Source organism: Brachycentrus maculatus, unplaced genomic scaffold (genome assembly GCF_059751285.1).
Source record: "Brachycentrus maculatus isolate JH-2025_06_01 unplaced genomic scaffold, ASM5975128v1 h1tg000046l, whole genome shotgun sequence".
NCBI classification, from domain to species: domain Eukaryota; kingdom Metazoa; phylum Arthropoda; class Insecta; order Trichoptera; family Brachycentridae; genus Brachycentrus; species Brachycentrus maculatus.
Window position 1 is genome coordinate 805108 of NW_028280800.1, and position 26022 is coordinate 831129.

At 34.6% G+C, this 26022-nt stretch overlaps 1 protein-coding gene across 2 annotated transcripts; it reads left to right on the forward strand.

Annotated features, from left to right (window-relative positions):
- The first annotated feature begins 446 nt into the window (after positions 1 to 446).
- Positions 447 to 25077, forward strand: Mvb12 (multivesicular body subunit 12-like Mvb12). Of its 2 annotated transcripts, none has more exons than XM_088277557.1 (7): positions 447 to 875; positions 1796 to 2073; positions 20097 to 20319; positions 21293 to 21478; positions 21894 to 21996; positions 22656 to 22868; positions 24851 to 25077. In XM_088277557.1, exons 2-7 carry the CDS (start codon positions 1806 to 1808, stop codon positions 24935 to 24937), a joined length of 1080 nt encoding a protein of 359 aa, XP_088133683.1. In that variant the 5' UTR covers positions 447 to 875; positions 1796 to 1805; the 3' UTR covers positions 24938 to 25077. The 2 variants fall into 2 exon arrangements, with proteins under 2 accessions (XP_088133683.1, XP_088133684.1); XM_088277558.1 differs by having other exon boundaries at positions 450 to 875; positions 21897 to 21996.
- The last annotated feature ends 945 nt before the right edge of the window (positions 25078 to 26022 follow it).

Below are 26022 nucleotides of genomic sequence, written 5' to 3' on the forward strand. Positions count from 1 at the left end.
ATCTCCTCATACATACCCGCCGATTGTTACGACTCCTAACCTGACCACTTTCAAGTATAAACTAGTCATTTATGGTTATAATTGATATTAACTTTAATACTTTAATATTATTATACCTTGAGTGTGGTTGCTAAACCTGTAAAAATTCTAAATTAATTGAATAGATGCTTTCTACAAATATTAAATTTAGGTGGCACTGAATGTGTAGCTAGGAACCTACTTCTAAATTATTCTTTCCAAATCGATGGTATTTGGATGGCGATGTACAACCCTATCTTAGTATGGTCATATCAAAGTTAAAGATATACCCTATTTTTTAAAGAAATAAATATTCCCATGAGAATTTTATAATATTTCTTCTATGGTGTAATATTCTGAAGGTTGGTATTTCTACTTTGTAGTATCTTTGAGTTGGTAAGTGAAGTTTTGATTACTGTCAAAATATTGGTATTATTTTATTCTTGTTCGGCCGGGTCGGGTGAGGGAGCGAGTATTTTTAATTTTTACATTTGAAGGAATGCATCGGTGTTTATATGGTGCTATTTTAAAGTGAAAATGTGAAAATAAGCAATATTTGTTTCTCACAAATATTTGTATAATAGTTTAACGCCAGTTTTGTATTTTTCGTCAGTTGAAAAATGTCAGAGGAATTCTCGAGTTTCCTTATTAACCCCGACGACATATCAATTAATAAGCCAGACAACAGGCGTTAATAAATTAGATTTGTTAAATTATTCTTACACATTTAAATTAGTTTTTATTTTAGTGAATTGTGCAATAAACAGTGGTGTTATCGGATTTTTTGTCTTGCATAATATTTGCATTCTGTGATTATATTATCGGAAGAAAGGACTTCGCAAGGTTGGAATACATTTGTAAGTGTTAAAAATCTTTGTTTTTATTAAAATTAACATACCATATGCTATTATTACGAGCATTGGTAAACACAACGTTTGAACATACGGTATCGTAGTTTTTGAAAAATGTTTTGTTTACCTTGTCAATTCATTGAAGTCTCGTTCTCAGGCATTAAGATTCGTCGGTTTTATTAATTTCAGTTAAAGACGATACTGTTAATATGTCTGCATTAACAATAAAAATCAATAAAGTCTCAAAATGCGTGTGTTTTGAGACAAAGCAAAGCCATTGACCTTTCATGCTTTGCTATGTCGTTACTCCTCGTCTAGCCAAAGGGCATTGTATCCCACCTAATAACAATACGTAATATCGCCGAATAGGTACATGCGAAATGATAATGTGTGCCTAAATAACCCCTCTTGTTGTTTTCTTCTCATTCGCAACTATGGTACATAGGGCACTGCATGAAATAGTGTAGAGTTAACTCGATAGTGTTTCGCAAACTTTTTCTGTTCAAGGTACACCTGCCAATTCAACAAATTTTAGAGGTACACCAAAGATAAAAACAAAGTTTATTTAATACAACTAACTAACTAACCATCACGCCGCTTCACCGCAGGGGTAGGCAGAGAGAATCGAACGCCACACCACTCTGTCTTTGCAAACATTCTTCGCCTCTTCTACATTCGTGCATCTCCTCATACATACCCAACGATTATTACGACTCCTGACCCGGGCGCTTTCAAGTATTTGACATACCTGATTGTGCCAGGTTTTCCTCGGTCTTGATTAATATTGAATAATTATTAAAATTAATATAACGCGAAAATACAAATTACATGATTTGTTTAATGCAAAATCTAAGCCTGCTAAACTGATCACAGGCGATTTAAAATTTTGAGCAATTGTTGATAAGGCCGCTCTCATCTCTCATCAGGTGCGCCGGCATGTCCAAGTCGGCCAAGGGCCCCAAGTTCCCGTCGGAGGGCGGCGGCAATGGGGGCGTCGGGGGCGCTCTGGGGGCCCTGAGCGAGCGGCTGCCCGACGAGCGGCCCATCACGGCGCTGCACGTGGTGGAGCAGGGCGCGCGCTGCCCGGCCGGCTACTGGCCCATCCTGAAGACCTACGACGAGGACTCGGACGCGGACCTCTGGCGGCAGCCGCTCGTCTTCGGCAAGCGCTCGTGCCGGTACCTCTGCATATCCAAGTCCGAGGGTGAGTTTACACTGCACTTTTTTTTTTTTTTTTAACCCTTATCCGCACCCCAATGGTGCATAGGGCACTGCGTCATATAAACGCAGTGTTATCTTGATCGTTTACACATGAAGGAAAGAAAGGTGATCAGCCCTCCGCTTCAAGTACCAGTCCAGGGTAATATTGAATAAATATTACAGTGAAAAAATCACTCATATTTATTCTTACCCCCCCTGGGAATCGAACCCGGGTCCTCCAGAACGGTAGCCGAGCGTGCTGACCATTATACTACGGAGGCGGACATTACACTGCAGTACTGTCTACTAATACTGCTGAAAGAATAATAGTGAAATAATAAAACCCTCCTCCTCCTCGGTACCTCTGCATATCCAAGTCCGAGGGTGAGTTTACATTGCATTACTGCCTACTCGGCTGTCCAAATTTAAAACACAGTAAGGGACATTTTTTTGTAGTAGGTTTTTTTTGCATTTTTGGACTAAGTAGAGTCTACTTAGTCCATAAATGCAAAAAAAAACCTACTACAAAAAATGTCCCTTACTGTGTTTTAAATTTGGACAGCCGTACTAATAATAGTGAAAGGATAATAATACAATAATAAAACCCTTATCCGCACCCCGATGGTGCATAGGGCACTGCTTCATAAAGCATAACATTCCAATCAGAGGTTTTCACTTAAGTAATCTAAAAATAAAAATAAGCTTTCATGTACATAAAAGTATGACTGTATTATAAACTTACATTACATGATTTTATCAAATAATAGAAATTTTCTTTATCAACTAGTCAACAATATTTCTCTTAAACGTGTGTGTAATTTCTCGTCATGTGTGTGTAAAAGACATCCGATATGTTTTTATAATAACTAAAAGAGAAATCGATATTGGAGCGTATCAATTCATAATTTTACTCATCGTTCTACGCACATTTTACCACATAAAACCTCTTTTTTTCTCCATTTGAAAAATATTTAGTATATTTAAAAAAATTATAAATACCTTTTCTACAAAATGCAAAAACAACACTCTCTGCCCAGTAGGCGGTAAATATTAAGTTAAAAATATGCCGCTTTTGCTTGGATATAGTACATTTTCTGGGTAATAGATTTATATTATCCACTGACACTTCGTGATGGAATTGCATTTTTAATTTATTATTAGATTAAAACCAATATTTTTAGCTTTTCCACTTTTTTATTTGACCAGCGACCGGGTTTCGTCGTTACCGACATCATCAGACTGGTGGTGACACCAGTCTGATGATGTCGGTAACGACGAAACCCGGTCGCTGGTCAAATAAAAAAGTGGAAAAGCTAAAAATATTGGTTTTAATCTAATAATAAATCATTTTCTGGGTATTCCGAAATCATGCACAAATGAATATTTACGATTTTTGATATATGACGTTGTTGTAAGGAGTGAGCCATATATGTTTATTTGGCGTCTTTCTTTAAAAATAATCATTAGTAAAATTGTACTTTCATCGCCCTTCGGTATCGGGTTCGATGCTTACGCAAGTAGGGCATCGCGAGAGCAATAGGCCGCGGTGGGTAGGTACTCGATAGCGCAACCGATCGCAAATGGCATTGGATTATGCGCACACTTATTATACCGCACTTGGTTGACTAAACACCAAAACCAGAAATAATTCGACGTCATTGGGGTGGCGCAGTGGTTAGCGTGTTCGGCTGCCATCCTGGTGGAATATACGTACTTGTTTTTTCACTGTGACATTTATTCGATATTACCCTGGACTGGTAACTGAAACGCAAGACTAATCTAATTTGCCTTCAAATAATAAATTATCGAATTTCATAAATTTTATGCAGTGCCCTATGCACCATTGGGTGCAAATAAGGGTCACTAATGCAGTATTCTAGTAGTTTTTTTACCCTTATATTTATTTAATATTACCCTGTACTAGTACCTGAAGCGGAGGGCTTTCCTTTCCTTCATGTGTTAACGATCAAGATAACACTGCGTTTATATGATGCAGTACCATATGCACCATTGGGGTGCGGATAAGGGTTTGAATGAATGAATAAAGTATAATTTGAAACAAGTACGTATTTTGTAGTCAATAAAGTATTTTTGCTCTAATATTTATTTAATATTACCCTGGCGCGGTACCTGAAGCGCGGGAACGATCATCCTGCCTTAGTGTATGTCGTGTATGTATGGCAGCGCCCTATGCACCTTTTGGTGCGGAAAGGGTTAGAAGACATGTGTTCCGTGTTCCCACCAGATTATTTTGACTTTCGAAACGTCCAATTTTACTTGTTTTACGTCCAGTTTGGTTCATAAAACGTCCAATTTGATAAGTATGGCGTACAATTTGGTTCATAAAACGTCCCATTTGATTTGTATGGCGTACAATTTGGTTCATAAAACGCCCCATTTGATTTGTATGGCGTACAATTTGGTTCATGAAACGTCCAATTTGATTTGTATGGCGTACAATTTGGTTCATGAAACGTCCAATTTTATTTGTATGGCGTACAATTTGGTTCATAAAACGTTCAATTTGAAGCGAAAAACCTGTATCTAATTCACACTCGATATATAAGTACTGGTTTGTGATAAGTATCACTTATGGTACATTTACATAACATACAGGCCAATTTCACATGGCTCTACAAATTGTTACATATTCTTACGTTATGTATGTCAAAAACAACTAATTATGTACATTATTTTTTGTCAAGGTCGGCTACTAAATTAAGCGCATGTGTACGATAGATATCTTTAATTGGATAGAAATTTCCTATAGCAAAGATTGCTTGAACCATAATATTTATCGTGGTCATAGTCTCTTATTTGTTAAGACGAAAATATTTGCCAAGATAAAATCCCATGAGATTTGGTTTTCGATCGAAGGTGACTTATATATATATTTTTTTTTACTCGCCGATTATATTTTTTTCGTGAGAATATTTATTTTTTATTTTTTAATTATTTAGAATTTATATTATTGCAGAATATTTTGCACAATCTTGTTAATAAAGAAAAATATACAAGAAATAGAAATAGTTGTTTTTTTTTCTTCAAAAATACACATCAAAGTCTTGCTGTTAATCTAAAGTATTTTATACTTTTCAAACCATGATCTAGAGAAAATGGGAGAAAGAAGAGAAATGTCATGGCTGCGAAAAAGGCATAACACCATGAAAGCTCGCTCCCATGCTGAGGTCTAATTTAAATAGGGATAATCGATGGTGTAACATTTAACGTTTGTTTTTTTGTTGTTGCTTAAAACACCGTGTTTGTAATGAAAAAAAAAGTTTACGAAATAAATATGTGGCTTTGAAAGAAAAAAATTATTTAATTAAGGTTATGAGTTAAATATTTTTTTGATTTTTTTTACAATAAATGTAAGTATATTCTAAAAACATCTAATTCTTAATTATAGATATTTTTTTAATTGTGCGCGGAGACACGTGTGGCTCCTCGCTCAGACTTCCATATTCTTTTATATAACAACGATACATGTGGTATATATGGACAGGCGCCGTGGTGTAGTTGGGTAGACGCTCGACTGCGAACCTGGCGTTCGATTCCCGCCAATTGCAAAATGATTTCAAGAAAGATTTATTTTCAATTGGTCTGGGTGTTTGTAAATGTATTTTTCACATTTACCTTCCCTATCCTTTCTATCTTACCTGCAGACAAGCATCTAAAATAGAACCGTTGCGGGTTATTCCTTTTAAAAATAATAAAAATACATAATTTTATAACTCGTGTGGTTTTTGTCCTAAAAATTTCAAACGAAAATGCCCCAAAAATTTCAAGCGAAAATGCCCTAAAAATTGCTCAAAAAATTTCTACGAGCATATAACGGATGCGGACGTGCCTTTTTTGCTTTTCGTTTTTTATACGATAAAAATGCCGTGCAGCCATCGAAGGAATTTGGAAGCCACAAAACGCCTTATTAGAAAGTGCAATCGCCGAAGCAAAAGCGGATGTCCGTTGCTTAATACGACACATCTGTGAAAATTTTGTGTCAAAGGCGTTGCAATTAGGTCCGCGTCACAATTCACCTTGTACAGCATTCTGTGGACGTTGACCTCAATGTAAAATGACCTACACACAAAATCTTTCCATGGAGGTAAATTTGAATGGGTAACTAAGTATCTGGACGTTGTGTATAGTCCCAATTAGAAAGGATAAAGTGAAATCGACCCATGCTTCCGTGATTTTTTAAAATTTATATTTTTATGTATTTTGTTTTAATCGTTAAAATATTCAAGCAAATTTCTGAGGTGAATATAATTGGAAATAGGAGCAGAGGAAGACCGAGGTATATATTAACCAATTTCGACACGTTGTTCTTGAATCTTTAGAACTTTACTAGAGACATCTATTGGTGAGATGAAAAGAAGCTTTTTAATTGCGCACAAACTCTTTTATTAGTATGTGAGATCCGAATCCTGTATTATAATCACATACATGAGAAACGCCAGAAAATATCATTATAATTTTTATTATTTTAGCTTATAATTTGATATTGGTGGTTTGACTTTTTGAGGAATGAAGAGATAAGGCGTAGTACGCAGCAAATCTTGGTCACAACTGTCGTCAAGAAAAGGCGATTCAGTTGGCTTGGCCATGTACTCCGCATGCCTCGCGAGAGCCTTAATCAAGCTTGCCTCTTTTACAAGGCATCAGGTTCGCGCCGCCCAGGACGGCCACTGCTGACAATTCGTCGGTAGTTCTCGTCAGAACTTCGGGACGCGAATCTGACTTGGGAGGACGCAAGGGAGCTGGCAGCCGACAGAAAAGCCTAAACAGTTTGTGGACTCCATATGCTCCACCTAGGGAGCGGATATGGTTTGATAATAATAATTTGACCAGTTAATTTATTTACAACAATTTCATTCATTGATTCGGCAGTCACTTTGTGGTAAAATCTATTTTACACCGTTACGGTGTTTGAAAATGATGCGGAATGCATCGAAACACGTGTCACAGTAGATTTTAAGAAATAGTAAATAGTGGTATTTACTAAGTAAAACATTAATTAAAAATGGATTATTTACAACATTTTAAGTGTGTCCAAATACTTTGTTTCTTGCTATTGTAATTCAGAAAGTTTAATGTTTTATTTCTGTACGTCTCCGCGATGGCTCACCACGATAAAGATTTATGCTTGTGAATGGACAGTCGCTTTCTGTGAGCGAGACTGTCCGTCGAGACAATGGCTATAACTATTTCCAGCACTGTTTACTCAACCCAGTTCCTTTAATTTGACGAGAGTTCTTCGAGATACACTGATGTTTATTTTGCCTCCAATCGTCGCTAGGATTCGCTTTCATTTAGAGTTTTGTTCTACTGAGAGGCTGGCGGCAGATTTGACCCACTAATTAGAGATACTGTCAACGCGTTCTCATTGAATATGTATATTTAAAAAAAAATGTTAAACGTCTATTGGTATACTAACTGCCTGCTCGTGAGCACACATACTTGTATGGGTAAATGATAAGTTTTCATCGATTTGGATTCTGTAATGAGATGTGTACATTTAATGAAGCGTACGTACAAATTCATGTTAAAAATCGGGTTTGATAAGGGGTCATTCCTAGGGATACATACATACATATATCGCTCACTCCTTTCAAGGACGTCATAAATCAAAAATCGTCAATTTTCAGTTGTGCATGTTTTCGGAATCCCCAGAAAATGTACTATATCCCAGCAAAAGAGGCATATTATTAACTTATTATAATAGTTACCCGCTATAGGGCAGAAAGTGTTGTTTTTGCATTTTGAAGAAAAGGTATTGTTTAATTATTTTTTTAAGTATACTAAATATTTTTCAAATGGAGAAAAAACCTTCAGGTTTTACCTAAAAAGATCTGTTGCATAGTAAAAAGTAAAATAAGTGGCTTGATATACATTTTATTATATTTTATTATATATAATATTGATACACTACGTACATTGTCAGTCCAAAAAAATCAGACGCACTTTTAGTACAATCTTCAATAAATCATGTAGTTTTCACCTTGACGTCTGTATAGTTATTAAGAAATCAAAAACTGTATAGTCATTAAGAGAGTATCGCTTTTATTGCCACATATCTTAGCGAATCAATTTCTTCAAGGGCTCTCTCAGGCACATATTAAAGGTTCGTTCCAATACACTCATATGTAGGCCTCTTGACTGCTTCTCGTATCAATTAAATTCAGTTTTTCGACCGTCTCAAATCTCGAGACATGCTGCGTCAGACTTACTTACCGATGAATACGCACTTGCCCCGTATTAATAAATGACATCTATTAAGTGCCGGGGATCTTAAATGATACGTTGGAAACTGCATTCAGAGACAAGTTGGAGTGTTCCAAACCTCCTTTAATCGAGAACGGAGAAATAGGGATTTGAATAAAGATGGAGAAAAAACAGTTTATATTTATTGCGTAATTGAAAGCTGTCCCACCGCATGCCCAGATCTGATACAGAAGCATCTAGGGTTCCTGACAGATCTGCTCTTGCTAAGCAATTTTTTTTTAACTAAGTTGCGAAATTTATTGAAAATGTGAAACAACATAAAATTGTATCCCGATTTTACTATGAATTTACATTTAAAAGCTTTCAATATACCTGTCACTGCCAATCTAAATAATACAAGGCTGTAAGTCCATCACCAAATTTTCTAGAAGTTCCCCAGTGTATTTATTTTTATTTTATGTATTAATTTTAAATCAAACACAGATTTTTTGAGTCTACTAAGTTACTAAAAAATCTGTGTTTGATTTAAAATTAATACATAAATTAAAATGGAGTTCTACAAATTAAACGCCAAGTCAATAAATATTTATTTTTATTTATTGCGTAATGTATTATTTTGGTGATATAACTCAGTGGTCTGCAAAGTTTGTGCCGCGACACACTGGTGTAGCGTGGTGATTAGCTGGTGAAAAAATCTAGTTTTGTGAAGATAACACTTACAACTTACGAATTTTGACTGCCTGTGCTCAGTTAAACAGGCTCACAATTTTAATAATAAATCAATATTAAATAAGCTATTTTTTTTCTTTGGTGTACCTCTAAAATTTCTTGGTTTGGCTGGTGTACCTTGAACAGAAAAAGTTTGCGGAACACTGATATAACTAACTAAATAACTAACCATCACGCCACTTCTGCAGGGTTAGGCAGAGAAAATAGAACGCCACACGTATCTGTCTTTGCACACAATCTTCGCCTCTTACACCTGACCACTTTCAAGTATTTGAAATACTTGATCACGCCATGTTTTCCTTATTCTTCCTCTGCTCCTATCCCAACCACATTCGCCTCACAAATGTGTTCAACTATCCTATCTTCAGTCATTCGATTCACTTGCTCGAACCATCTCAACACACCTTTCTTAATTTTATCGACAATGGTGATATTTTGTAAATTATTAATATAATGTATAAAAAGGTATTTTAAACCAGTTACTTTATATCTTAGTTTTCCTTGTAAACATTTTTTAAAACCCACTGATATTTAATTTCGCGGTTTGGTGGGTTTTTCACTTGTGATTTTTTTATTTATTATTAATTATTTAAAATTGATAAACAATAAAAAAAAGTGTTGTAGGAGGAAAAATGTACTCTAAAATAAAAATAAACTTAAATTTTGTACTGATATTTCTTAAAATGATTGAGGAAACAGTTGTTTTTATACCGCTTGAGTTTATTACTAGTTCCGGAAGCTAAACTTCCATCGTCAGGTCCGAATAATAACATATTTGATATTTTTTGTTGGAACTGCATTTTATATAATAAAATAACAACGATATAGCTTTTTCCCCATATATATTTTAATTTATTTGACCAGTTACCGCGTTTCGTCGTAGCCGACATCATCAGACCAGTCTGATAATGTCGGTAACGACGAAACCAGGTCACTCGTCAAATAAAATATACTTGGCAAAAACTAATATATACCTACTTGTTATTTTATTTTACATAAATTTATTGTTTACATATTTTATAGTAGGTACATACGTTCATATACGTATGTTTATAATATTTCATAAAAACTAACCATATTACAAGGTTTGTTAGTGATTTCGTAAAGAGGGGTTTGTAAGTAGGTACTCGTGCATAGGTAGGTACCCACTTGATAATAAGAGCGGCCCCTTGAGATCGTAATGAGTGCTAGTCACTGAGTACTCAGATTAGATTAAATTCAATAAGGCCTCTTCTGTTGAGTCGAGAGTCATCGGCCGATGTTGCCATAAAAAAAATCCTTTAGTAATATGATATAGGTAGCTAGGTACCCTCCATGTATCAATAGGAATCTCATTCCAATTTCAATTTTGTGGATAGCATTTTTTTTTATATTTGGTAGTCACACAGGAGAAATTGACCAAGTGCATTTTTTAACAAAAACGTGATCATTGACTATTTGATATCTTACGAGCTTAATATTGCCCTGAAAAAAACTAAAGCGAGTTTAAACATGGAAGTATGACATATAAGTTTAACTTTCTTAATTTTATCGATGATAACATTATCGATAAAATTAAGAAAGGTGTGTTGAGATGGTTTGGACATGTGGAACGTATGAGTGAGGAAAGAACGGTTTAACAAATTTATGAGGCAAATGTAGTTGGAAAAAGAAGCAGAGGAAGACCAAGGAAAACTTGGCACAGTCAGGTATGGCAAATACTTGAAAGCGGCCAGGTCGTAATAATCGTCGGGTATGTATGAGGAGATGCATGAATGTGGAAGAGGCGAGGAATGTTTGCAAAGACAGAGTGGTGTGGCGTTCGATTATCTCTGCCTACCCCTGCGAGGAAGCGGCGTGATGGTTAGTTAGTTAGTTAGTTCCTTTTTTATATGAGCGTGAGCACACGACCAGCCCTGAGCGCGGCTGAACGCATTCTGATTTGGACGCTTCAGATCTAAGCTTTCATTAAGTCAGTCCGTCAATAAACTAATCTTTATATTGTTTAGACAATCTTAGGATCTTAGGATCCACTTAAAAATTTAACCGTTAAAGAGTCGGCGCTCCCGGGGCGTTTCAAATTTTGTATTTTATTTTTTACTTTTATTATTTTATTATTTTTTCTTATAAACTGAACTTACACCTATTGTAATGAATTATTTATTATTCACAAGACTCTGAATAAATCCAGACAATGAACCCCCAAATAAGGTTTCCATTGTTGACTGTGAATAATGATTTCAGACCGAGATATTGAGAAATGAAATAATGCATGTAAATTTTCCAATGTTTGCATACGGAGTTAGGAAAAACATGCATTGCATGCGAACACTGATCAAATATGTATAATCGTAATATTATAAAGCAGTAGTAAAGTATTTCAAAGTTTTGAATAAATATTTGCACAAACTACGATAATGACTTTGTTGAAGTGGCATCAGAGTTAGTCGGTTGGTTAAAATAAATATATTTAAATAAACTACCTAAGTATACATGTATAGTAATGTCACTGAAATCAACGAAATCATCGAAAACTAGTGTTAAGGCGTTACTCGCAATAACATAATTTTTTTCTTACTACATTCGCTTCATAAATTTGTTTAACCGTTCTTTCCTCACTCATACGTTCCACATGCCCCTTTTTTACTATGTATTTTTGTAGAAAATTTACCAAGCAATCAGGCACCATGACCGCCAGAAGGTCACCCGCGTGATCTTTCTTTCATTCTTTACGCATTTCCTCAGTAAAACGCCTTCCTGCCTAACAATTAAAACCCATTTGATCCATTATCAACCCAAATAGACTTGTTTTTATTTTTAAATTGCCGATTATTCTCGCTCAGTGTAAACACATCGCAACAAAAATCATTTTATAAGGAAGTAATTCAAGGCTATAACAGACAGAACGCTGTCAGTCACTTTTACTTGTTATAGGGTCTTATAGTGTCTTACTAACTACCTTTTTTTCATTTTAATTTTTAATTTTATTTACATAAATTGTATACATTTATTTAAAGAACAATTATAAACATTTTTTTTTTTAATTTTTAGAGACCCACCAAGCCACCTTGTGTGTCTTGTCGTGGATTTCTTTTTACATACATTTTTTTTGCTTTTATTTATGTTAACCACACAAAAAAAAGAGAGAAAAAATTAAGAATATAAACTATTTTACAATTTTCATAAAAATAACTCTTGATCATTTACCCATTCCTTTATTTTGCCTTTGTTCCACATTTTTTTTGACCTCTACATCGGTCGGCAACAAATTAAAAATGTTCGGAACGATATATTGCAGTGTTCGACTCCCATATTGTTAATTCTTGGGACTATCAAACCTTCGTTGTATGTAAATCTTGTATAATGGTTGTGTACAAAAAAATCACTAGAAATCGGTTAAATTTGCTTATTTGTAAATACTATTGACGAATTCGCTAGAATCAAGCACGCTGCGACACAACCTTCCAGCTCTCATCAACAGGTGAAAATGCAAAATTTTCTAGTCTTCTATCTAGTGTTTTTTTTTGTTTTTTGTTTAAAAAAAGACAAATATTTGTGTTTTTATTGTTTACAAATATACTTCGATTTCACACTATTTTTATGAGCCTAAGCGGCTCGTTATTAGAAATAAGTATCAGATTTATATTATCCACTGACACTTCGTGATGGAATTGCATTTTTAATTTATTATTAGATTAAAACCAATATTTTTAGCTTTTCCACTTTTTTATTTGACCAGCGACCGGGTTTCGTCGTTACCGACATCATCAGTCTGATGATGTCGGTAACGACGAAACCCGGTCGCTGGTCAAATAAAAAAGTGGAAAAGCTAAAAATATTGGTTTTAATCTAATAATAAATTAAAAATAAGTATCAAATTGTAGTAGAGTGGGCTCGAACCGAGAAACTCTGACTCAAGAGTCCGTGACACTAACCACGGGACAACACAACATTGAAAACACTTTACATTGATAAACTTAAAAAGTAGTATTATTTATTGATTCGGCATTAACTTTGTGGAATGACACGATAATTTTATTAAAATTAAACACTTGAATATACCACTTTAATGAGTTTTATTGATATATACGACTAGCTTCGAAAACTTACAGATGTTTTCATCTTCTGGTACAAAGTTTTAATTTGTACCAGAAAATGAAAACATCTGTAAGTTTTCGAAACTAGTCGTAAATATAAATAAAACTCATTAAAGTGGTGTATTCAAGTGTTTAATTTTAATCAATGAAAAAGTAGTCTTAAACGAGTGCTTTTTTTAAAAAAAATATATTTAAACTAATTTTCTCAATTTTAATTGAACGCTATATATAGTTCAAGAGAATAAAAAAAACATTATGTAGGAATTCGTTATAATTAATTGTTTCAACTCATTATTTTATTTGTTATATTTCGATGTCCGCCTCCGTCGTGTAATGGTCAGCCGATATATATATATATATATATGTCCGCCTCCGTAGTGTAATGGTCAGCACGCTTGGCTACCGTTCTGGAGGTCCCGGCTTCGATTCCCAGGGGGGGGGGGGTAAAATAAATATAAGTGATTTTTTCACTGTAATATTTATTCAATATTACCCTGGACTGGTACCTGAAGCGGAGGGCTGATCACCTTTTCTTCATGTGTAAACGATCAAGCAGTGCCCTATGCACCATTGGGGTGCGGATAAGGGTTTCAATCAAAATATTTCGATGCATTAATGTTCCACTGTACAAGATTGTCTAATTACATATTTTACAGTACATATTTGCTAATAATCTTTTTTTGGCCTCGTTTCTTCATTTCCTCATATGCCAGCTGTGTCACCTCTCGTAATGACCGTTTTTTTATGAATGAATTATTTCGTTCTCAATAATAATTAGGTGCCGTAAGAGCACGAAAGTACAACAATAGCACAAAGCGACTGTTATTATACTATTCGCACGCGAAAGTGAAAAATGCACCAACGTGGGCGCAGTGGGCGCCTACTTTGATTGTCTCTTTTTCCCACCCATTAGCGGACTAGCTGACCTTAATCCGCGGAATGAACTGCATAAAGGAAGCTTGTTCCGAGTGAATGAAGCATAAAAAAGTATTAAATCGATGCAACCATAATGAATGAATCGATTGATCGATTTATGAATGAATTGATTGATCGATTTATAAATGAATCGATTGATCGATTTAAATAAAAATCATTCTTTTCTCGATTTTTTTCAATGTTTAAAAATGGAATGAAGTATGTATGAAAAATATAAAAGACACAAACACTTTAAAAAAGACACTTAACGAACACTAAAAACATATAATACAAAATAATAATAAAACCCTTATCCGCACCCCAATGGTGCATAGGGGACTGCTTTATATGAACACAGTGTTATCTTGATCGTTTACACACGAAGGAAAGGTGATCACCCCTCCGCTTCAGGTACCAGTCCAGGGTAATAATGAATAAATATTACAGTGAAAAAATCACATATATTTATTTGACCCCCCTGGGAATCGAACCCGGGACCTCCAGAACGGTAGCCGAGCGTGCTGACCATTACACTACAGAGGCGGACGATAAAACATATACAGACTACAATAGAAAACTAAACAATGAAACTCCCTCATACCGCATAAAAATATAGATTCCCCAGTAATATAATGTATTTTTAAATGTATAACATACTATCAACGACAAAAATGAAGAAAAAACAATGAAATAACTTCGGAGAAAAAAGTCTCTCCAAGCACAAGAGCTCAGTCTCTTTTTTGGAGAGTATCACCGCAACTAAAATTATAATATTGTATTAAGTAGAAATGTATAGAAATTGTGTAAAATATGTAACTATATTAAATTTAAAAAAAAAGGCATTGGCTTATTCTATTTTTAAAATAAATCTGTAATACGAGTATCCTGACAACAAAATTTTCGGGGGTCAAATCCAGTAGGTACTTAGGTATGTACAAATTCACATCATTTTAATTAAAGGTTTTTAAAAATCTCAAATTTTTGGTATGTAGAGTATTGACAGGATATTTTAATAACTCATGTCGCTCACTCCTTTGAACAACATCATATACTTATAAAAAAACTAGATTTTTCAGGAGATTGTTTTAAAAGTTTAAAAATATAATAAAATGTATTAACAATAAATATCAAGCCACTTATTGAACTTTTTACTGTGCAACAGATCTTTTTAGGTAAAACCTGAATGTTTTTTCTCCATTTGAAAAATATTTAGTGCATTTAAAAAAAATTAAACAATACCTTTTCTTCAAAATGCAAAAACAACACTTGCTGCCCTGTAGCGGGTAAATATTAAGTTAAAAATATGCCTCATTTGCTGGGATATAATACATTTTCTGGGCATTTCGAAAACACGCACAACTGAAAATTGACGATTTTTGAAATATGACGTTGTTGAAAGGAGTGAGCAATGTATACTTGCATTTTTACAATTTTTTACCATAGTACTATATTTTTATAGCAATTTATGTCCCAAGTAAGATATGGAATCAAACAATGCGGGCATTCCCCACATCCGGGAAACGGATTAACTCGATGTAATCCATATTGAATTATTTAATCATGTTTCTTACCACCTGCCGACGTCGCAGGACGTTGACTTTTAAAATGATACCTTGAGTCGCTTATTTGTTATTTCAACGGAAAAAGGTCGTTCATCAGTTACGGTCGATTAATGTGACAAGCTTCGTGGCAGAAACAGACTGGGTGGGGTCAATAAATTACCCAAAATAAAGGACGGGGTGTCTATATATGTACAGTTGAACCTGAATATAAGAAACCCAAAGGGAACGAGATATTTTTCTCTTATCGCAACCAAAGGTGCATAGGGCACTGCATAAAATTGATGCAATGTTAAGTTGATCATAAATTATATGCAGGCAAGGTGATCGGTCTTCCGTTTGAACTCAGGTCCAGGTTAATTTGAATAATTACTACAGTGAAAAAACACTTTTTACTCATTTTGTCCCCCTGGGAATCGAACCCGGGACCTCCAGCATGGCAGCCAAACGCGGTGATCAATCTACTATAGAGGCGCCAGTTTAAATTGACACAAAATGAACATCATTTGCACTCTATTTGCGTAGTAATATGCATTTTTATTGTTTTATATTTAAATTTCCTTTATATTAAAATTGTTTTTTTTTTAAATTACCTAACGTCCAAGTGACTCTGAAATCTAGCTACGGCTTATGCAACACCGCTTATCATGACCCTAATCAGGCGTCAACTTTTTAAGTTTCATAGCCTATGCCTACTCGTGAGTGGATTTACTCTTTACGTTTAAAGTTACTATAATTTCATTTTTGTCCGCCTCCGTAGTGTAATGGTCAGCACGCTCGGCTACCGTTCTGTAGGACCCGGGTTCGATTCCCAGGGGGGGTAAGAATAAATATGAGTGATTTTTTCACTGTAATATTTATTCAATATTGCCCTGTACTGGTACTTGAAGCGGAGAGCTGATCACCTTTCCTTCATGTGTAAACCATCAAGATAACACTGCGTTTATATGACGCAGTGCCCTATGCACCATTGGGGTGCGGATAAGGGTTTATTATTATTATTATAATTTCATGTAATTCATGAGTGAAAATTCTAGGCAAAAACACTCGCTTAGTCAAAATTGTTCAATGCCGCTCTCTTGTGTGTGCATCACGATATCACTGACTTATTTCCTCCTCGCCTACCGACATCACTAGCTGAATTTTTTTTTGAATTACCTAACGTCCAAGTGACTCTGAAATCTAGCTACGGCTTATGCAACACCGTTTATTATGTCCCTACTCAGGCTTCAACTTTAAAAGTTTCATAGCCTATGCCTACTTGTGAGTGGATTTACTCTTTATGTTTAAAGTTACTATAATTTCATGTAATTCATGAGTGAAAATTCTAGGCAAAAACACTCGTCCACTAGCTGAAACAAAGGTCGTCGGTATAAATAGATCGCGAATATTCGTTTCGAGTCTGAGACAGTCGCCGCTGATAACGCCAACACCACGCATTTCCACAAAATGGCAACTGTTGTAATTGACAGACTGTGATCGTGAATAATGACAAACTGCATGACAAAATGCTTTCGTTCTCTCTGTGACGCTGCGGTTTGAGGAAAAGCTTAGTAAGTCGGTCATCTGCTAGTGATGGGAATGAATAACTGGTCTCGGATATCGAATAATTTACTACGATCTCGTAGTCGTTTGATCACGGGCGATCGAATTGAATAACGTCTTCTTCAAGTATATTATTAGATTCAAACCAATATTTTTAGCTTTTCCACCTTATTTTCATTTGACCAGCTGGTCAAATAAAAATAAAGTGGAAAAGCTAAAAATATTGGTTTTAATCTAATAATATATTAAAATGCAATTCCATCACGAAGTGTCAGTGGATAATATAAGTCTTCTTTAAGGCTGATATCTCAAACGTTGAAATTCAGAATGCAAACGGGCTTGTAGTGTTTCCGCGCGATTTAAAAAAAAAAAGAATGTATATTGGAATTAGTTTTTTTTTAGAATATATAATCGTAATTTTTTTTTAAACTCCGTACTTTTCATTAACCCTATTCTTTTCAAAATTTATTTCGAAGAAAAACTTATTCTTTCAATGCAAAAATGGTGTTTTAAACGACAAAAAAAAACAGTTACTTCAAATATTACCTGGGTTCAATGAAAATTAAGTTGCGAGATATCGATTATCCCGCCTTAATCAAAATAACGAACAAACGCATCGATTATTTTAAATTTACAAAAAAATAATGTGTAGCATTTGAATAACTGTAGATCCGTTTAAAAATATGTCTTCTCTTTATTATTATTAGTATTATTCTAACCCTTATCCGCACTCAATGGTGCATAGGGCACTGCATCGTATTGACGCAGCGTTATCTTAATCGTTACTTACATGTAGGCAAGTGGATCACTCCTTCGCTTCAGGGACCAGTCCAGGGTAATATTAAATAAATATTAGAGTGTAAAATCACTTATATTTATCTTCACTCCCCCTCTGGGAATCGGACCCAGGACCCCAAGTACGGTAGCTAAACACATGCTAACCATTACACCACGGAAGTGGATTCTGTTCACGGACTATTCTCTTTATTAAATCACATTTCGCTCACTCCTTTCAAGAACGTCATAAATCGAAAATCGTCAATTTTCAGTTGTGCATGTTTTCGGAATGCTCAGAAAATGTAATTTATCCCAACAAAACAGGCAAATTTTTAACTTAATATTTACCCGCTACAGGACAGAAAGTGTTGTTTTTGCATTTTGAAGAAAAGGTATTGTTTTATTATTTTTTAAATATACTAAATATTTTTCAAATGGAGAAAAAACCTTCAGGTTTTACCTAAAAAGATCTGTTGCACAGTAAAAATTCAACAAGTGGCTTGATATTTATTTTTAATAAATTGTGTTATATTTTCAAACTTTAAAAACGTTCTCCTGAAAAATCAAGTTTTTTTTATTTATGACTTTCTTGAAAGGAGTAAGCGATTTAATCATTCGGTTATGAATTTAACCGGTCAAGTTCATCGGTTATTTACTTAATCGGTTGTGGGTTTCTCTAGTAATTGCTCACTTCACAGTATGAATAGAATCATATTGACCTCAAGGCCCATCAAACACATACCGGTTTCGATCAGAGCCGGTTTCTGTTTCTTACGTCTATGAATCATGCACATAGTAATGACTACTTCGTTTCGCGGTTTTCCCATCAGCTGGCTCTAGCGTTGTAATTCGTACCACTTTAGTGTTACGTATCTAATCCCAAAATAAACCTCACGAATCGTGAGTACAGATAACAGAGGCTCAATGCCGGTCTGTAAATTTTGCATCTACAGTAATTCCCAGAAATGCGGAGAGATATCAAGATATGAATTTCATGTCTAATCATGAAATTTGCCGAAAGTTTGTCATAAGTATGCCCGTATTATGTGACCAATGATAACATCGCTACTTTTTCGGGGATAGTATTCGTTACTTTTTCTCGGTTTACATTTGTTTTCAGTTATAAAGAACATAAATTACGATCAATTGCAATACAATTAAAAAAAAACATCACACCATCCAAATATTAAATGTCTCGTTCTTAAATAGTTATCTAAATTTTTGAAAAGTTTATTTGAATGTCCAAATAAACCTATTAAAAATATTTTTGACACAATGTATTTTCAAAATATATCTTTGAATTAAATGTCATTCTTCTAACCCTTATTCGCACCCATGGTGCATAGGGCAATGCATCGTATATATATTTATATATATATATATATATATATATATATATATATATATATATATATATATATATATATATATATAAATATATATATTTATATATATATATATATATATATATATATATATATATATATATATATATATATATATATATATATATATATATATATATATATATATATATATATATATATATATATATATATATATATATATATATATATATATATATATATATATATATATATATATATATATATATATATATATATATATATATATATATATATATATATATATATATATATATATATATATATATATATATATATATATATATATATATATATATATATATATATATATATATATATATATATATATATATATATATATATATATATATATATATATATATATATATATATATATATATATATATATATAAATATTACAACAGTTATGTATTAAATTAACTGTAAATTGACGAAAGCAAGGAAGGCAAAGGAAGTAGGATCAGGTATGGAGTTGAGGGGCAGAGGCAGGCGAAAAAAGGTAGACGCTCGACTGCAAAACTGGCGTCGCAGGTTCGATTCCCGCCATGTGCAAAATATATTTAAGAAATATTTATTTTCAATTGGTCTGGGTGTTTGTGTTTAATTTTTCTCAGTTACCTTACCTATCGTTATTATGATATCTGCAGACAAGCCTCTAAAAGTAGATGCTTTGCGGGTGGCCTGCTCCGAGCCGCCGCCCGCCGGGCTCAGCTGGCGGCCCCCAATGCTAGACAGTAATGTTTAAGAGCCGTTTGTCTCTTGGATGGGTGTAGTAAAGTGTCGGGATTGCAGGCACCAGCGGGCGCACCGTGTCGGCGCTGCGCGTGGTGGCCTCCTCCGAGCCGCCGCCCGCCGGGTTCAGCTCGCTGCCGCTGACAGCCGACAGCGGGGCGCGCGCGTGGCGCAAGCGCCAGCTGTGCTACCTGCTCGCGCCGGGCGCCGCCGCCGAGCAGCTCACGGACATCATCCTGTGCTCGCGGCTCAAGCGCGCGCCCACCGGCTTCCAGTACGCGGGGTGAGTCAACCAACCCAACCCGTCCCACATGCCTGCCGCACCTGACCTAATCAAGCCACAAGCATCTTATCTGCCACATACTTGATGTCTGTGGAGTGACCCCACCTAATCTGTAGACATCCTTGATGTATGGAGTATACCCAGTGATGGGATTTGAAATTTTCAAGAACCGGTTCGCCCTTTACGTACTACCCCTACCCCTCCCACCTTTAAAAAAGTAGTTCATACATTTATTCATTTTTTTGTTTTTTTATTCTGCACATAAACATAATATTCACATAACAACTGAGAATGCTCCAATTATAATAGTAGGTACAGATTTTAAAGTCAATTAAAAGTAATGTAACAATGTTGTAGAACTTAAATCATAATATACATATATACAAACTCTGTAACAAAGTAGGTATTTACACCCTACATGAAATAACTAAAAACATGAACAGAGTACATAAAATAAAATAACTACAAATTCAGTTTTATTTAAATACTTCCAAATTGCCTTTTGGTTGTCATCTTCATGCTTTGATTTTCCTTTTTTAATCCTGGTGTCATCAGCTGTGTAGTTACATTTTCTTAACCAAGTTTGTACTGATGGAACTGGGTCCCAGGTATCTAATGGGAGACCTATCAAATCAATCGTTATCAAATTAGCTACATTATTGATATCAAGGCGACTTCTTTTATCTCCAATACATTATCTCAATCGGAACATTGTGTGACAACAAAGGGTTAAGGACCGGTTCGGCGAGAAAAAATTAGGCACCGGTTCTAGCGAACCTGTGTGAACCGGCTGAATCCCACCACTGAGTATACCCCACCTAACATTTCTTACCTACCACATCCTTAATGTCTTTGGAGTGATCCAACCTAACCTATCCTACCTGCCTTATCCTTGATATCCAAGAGTAACCAAACCCAACCTTTCCAGCACATCATCAATCCTTTGAAATTGACATCTAACTCGTTTTTGCAGGGAGATAAATGGCGTGATGGTCTGCTACAAGGTGGGGGGCGGCTCGCCAACGCATACCCGCACCCCCCTGCCCCTCCCCGGCCTGGCGCTCTGTTCCCCCCTGCGCGGAGAAGCGGGCACCAATGGGGACGCCAATTACGAGAACGTGGCAGTCAACGGCCACTACACGCCCGACCAGAACAAAAGGTATGTTATTTTATAACATCTCAATAAAGATGAAGAATAATATGGAGGTCTGGGCATTTTTGCATTTTGAAGAAAATGTTTTTTTTAACTATTTTTTTTAAAATCCTAAATATTTTTCAAATGGAGAAACGACCTTCAGGTTTTACCTAAAAAGATCTGTTGCACAGTAAAAAGTTCAATAAGTGGCTTGATATTTATTTTTAAGACATTATCTTATGTTTTTAAACTTTAAAAACGTTCTCCTGAAAAATCAAGTTTTTTGATTTGTGACGTTCTTGAAAGGAGTGAGCGATATCATGAATTTTTTGAGTTGAGTTGTATATATGCTTTAATATTTATACATCATCATAGGATGAATAATGTGTATGATAGAATAGTAAAATTGGCTATATATTATTTTGACGTCTTGTTTCAGAAGAGTTCCCCCAGAAAGGCCTCCGAAGACCTCGGTGCTCGTGGCAGAACTGAATAGACTGAACCTTCAAGAAAGCAAGAAGAGCCCTTCTGCAGCTAAAAGAGTAAGAAACCATTATTAATAAATTTTTCAACCGGAACTAAGAAATTTTTTAATGAGCGGGGAAAATGGACTTTCATCTATCTGTCTATCAACACGCTTTGAACGGGAAAGGTATTTCTAATATGTTGTAATATAAATAATATATACCAATCTCTTTGTTAACGCCTTAATTTCTTCTTCTAACCCTTATCTGCACCCAATGGTGGATAGGGCACTGTATCGTATTGACGCAGTATTATCTTGATCGTTACTTACAAGAAGGCAAGGTGATCAATCACTTGATCCTTTATAGGAGTATCGTATTGACGCAGTATTATCTTGATCGTTACTTACAAGAGGGCAAGGTGATCAATCACTTGATCCTTTATAGGAATAAAGGTGGGGACTGACCTCCACATTTTGTCGTAACGTAACATTCGCGGGTAGCATGCGACTTCGGATGGAGCACTTGGCTCGCTGTACTGACTATACGAATGCTCGCATCGTAACGTGTTACATTACGACGAAATGACTCCGGCCAGTCCGGAAGATAAAAACTATTACTCCATGAAAGTAGCCAAAAGGTCTTGACTATATGTACATAATTATCAAATCTCGTTGCCAGCGGTTGCAAGTGTAAAAAACACCCGTCCGAAAAATATTGTTTTCCTTTGCCTGCAGCAATACCCGAAGTTGGACTCTTCGCAGCACGATTACGAGGCTCTAAGTCCGTCGTACCTTCAGCCGTCGCGCCCGGCGCCGCGCCCCCCGCGGCCCGCGCCGCCCGCGCCCTCCGCCGCCCACGCCCACCACACCCTCGGCGGCTGGAGCGGCGTGGAGGGCGTGCCCTTCGTGCTCAACGCCAAGCTGGGCGGCCTCTCGGGCATCAACAAGGTGAGCAACTTCTAGCTCCACTCACCCCTGACTGGGCAGTGTCACCGCCATTTGTGTAGATCCATTCCAGAAGTAGGAGACTACCTGCCATTAGTTTGAAAATATTAACCCTTAAATGCATACTGTTGCAATTCTGCAACAACAGTTTCACATCATTGAAAGCTGTCTCACCGCATTCCCAGATCTTATACAGAAGCATCTTGGCTTCCTGACAGACCTACTCTTTCAAAGCAATTATTATTTAAACTTAGTTGCTAAATTGATTGAAAATGTGAAACAAAATAAAATTGTATCCCGATTTTACCGTGAATTTACATTTAAAAGCTTTCAATATCCCTGTCACTGCCAATCTAAATAAATGCAAGATTTACAATTTCACATCAGTTGAAACATCCTTTTGTCGCCTGAAATTGTTATAATTCACACTGTTGCATAATCGCCAAACACCTAGGTGTTAGAATTAAGTCAGCCTTTTACAATTAGATGGCGCTGTGGGTACTCTCTTGGCATTTAGTTATTGTTGTCGGAGATGTTTTTTAACTAAAAAAAAAAAAAATCATGCATTTAAGGGTTAAATAAATAAAAAACTAAATAAATTAAAATTAAATAAGCATGTTATATTCAAAATAAATTCACCTAGGGATTATTTGCATTTTAATCAATTTGCTTTGTTTACTTAATTTAATAAAGTTGAGAGATAGGAGAAAATTATTTGATCTGATTAACTTATACAAATTTTTGAACAATATTTTAGACTGTCCTTTGTTATTGCAAATGATAAATATTATGCCCAACCAAAAACACGGGAAACCGTCAAATATTTTATTGTAATAACAGCCGGACAGTGTCTGGATTCAATACTCCTATAATAATACCTGTATCTGGAATATGTCACTTCTCAACTATAAAGCAAGAATAATTACAATATTTCAGGCTTACGTGTAATATATTTATTATGTTCAAATTGGCTACAGCTGTTAATAAAGAAAAAAATATACCATAACATGGCGAAACAATGGTTACAAATTTTATTTTTAAGTTAATAATAAACTACTATTTAGTAGATTCTAATATTATATATATAAATTATAAAGGAGTTCTGCAAATTAAACGCCAAATCTATAAATAAATCAGACCTCTTGCGTTTATTGACTTCCAGATGCTTGCTATCAACTAACTAAATAGGGTATATGGCCCCAAGAATGAATTGTAAATATGGAAGTAGAATACTTCATAGATAGTTCCTTCTATTTTTAATTTGTTGCCGTTGGAAGTAAAAGGGCAAACAAAAATATGGACTTAAGACAAAATAAAGAAATGGGTATATGCTAATATGTATTGTGAAATTTGTAAAATTTGTTTTTATTTTCAAAAAAAATTCTTGCTTTTTTGTGGGTATACATATTATGTTGCATTAATAAAACAAAAACAAAAAACCTTTATAAAAAGAACTCCACTGACAAGACACCCCTCTTAATTTTATCGATAATGCTTATTTTTAATATAAGTTTCAATTGGTAAATTCCACTATTTATTCAAATCTGTTGTGACACATGTTTCACAGTATGATTTCACAGATGCATTCCGCATCATTTTCAAACACCGTAAAAATAAATAGAATGTTGCAGAATGCATCGAAACACGTGTCACAATACATTATAAGAAAAAGTGGTATTTATCAATAAAAATTTAATCGAAAATTGATAATTATTGTGTTTATAAAGTGACTTCCGAATCAATTAATGAGATAATATATGGATGATAAGGAGAGTGTTTTGATGAGATAATGCGTATGTTAGCCTCACATTCTTTCCTTATTTTACCATTCTACAGATAATGGTACTTTATCTGAGTTATATATCAAATTGTGGTTGAACTTTCTACTACATATAGAGATCTTGCATTATGAATCATTTTCTCGCATTTGTATCCTGACTTTGATGTCTTGGGATTAAACATCTAATGTTTTATTTTTATTTCAGATTCAATATCCCATCATCAAGAAGAAAAGCATGTTCCAGCTAGACAAGGAATATACGTACTCCTTCATGTTGGAGAGACAAAACTGAGCCAACATACATTACCCACAATGCCCTCAACCTGAATACGAGAACTGGAAGCCGTCTTGTTCTAATAATACCCATGCATAATAATGTATCATCAAGTTGTGAAGTCACAATCACCCATTTCCCATTTTATCATACTGATCATATGTTTTATCTCATATTTGACTGACGTCTGAATCATGTTTCTGTTAATTGATGTATAGCCGTATTCTTCAAATCTGTTAAATGTTTCAACAATTTCGTGTGAGTCCAATCAAAAAAATAACTGAACAGATCCTCACCTTCTTGTGTTCTGCAATCGTCCATCTAAAATCATAATTTTTTTGTTTATATTACCATCTCCCTATATCCAATGTGCTTAAAAACTAAAGTAAATGCATCTTTTAAATATGACAATAGTATTCTAACTGATAATTAGTCTTTATAAAATAAATCAACTTCGTTTTTAACCACTTTTTAAAAATAATTAAATTTATTTATTGATTCGGCATTAACTTTGTGGAATGATATGATTATTTTATTAAAATTAAACACTTGAATAATCCACTTTATCGAGTTTTATTTTTATTTACGACTAGTTAAGTTTTAATTTGTACCAGAAGATAAATACAATTGTCGTTTTCGAAACTAGTCGTAAATAAAAATGAGACTCGATAAAGTGGATTATTCAATTGTTTAATTTTAATAAAATAATAAAGTTTATTATTTTATTTTATAAAGTTTATAAAATGTGCCACAAAGTATGGATCTGCGAAAAACATTCAAGAAATGATAACTAGTAATTTTGTCTGATGAAACTTCCAAAGACAAGTTGTACGAGTACAGGAAAATTGTCTATACTATTTTTTTTCAAGATATTTCAGTTTGGTACTAGTAAAAATGTTTTATGAGACGCGCATGTATATTTTAAAGAAATTATTCTTTAGTGTTTTTTGCTAAAAAAAATTGTAACACATTTTATAAACTTCATAAAATGAAACTCCTTTTCAACCACTTTTAAGTAAACTTTGAGTTTTATACCATAAAAAAATATTTTTGCTTGAAAAATTATGTTTATAACAGAACGATCATTAATTATTTTTTTTTAA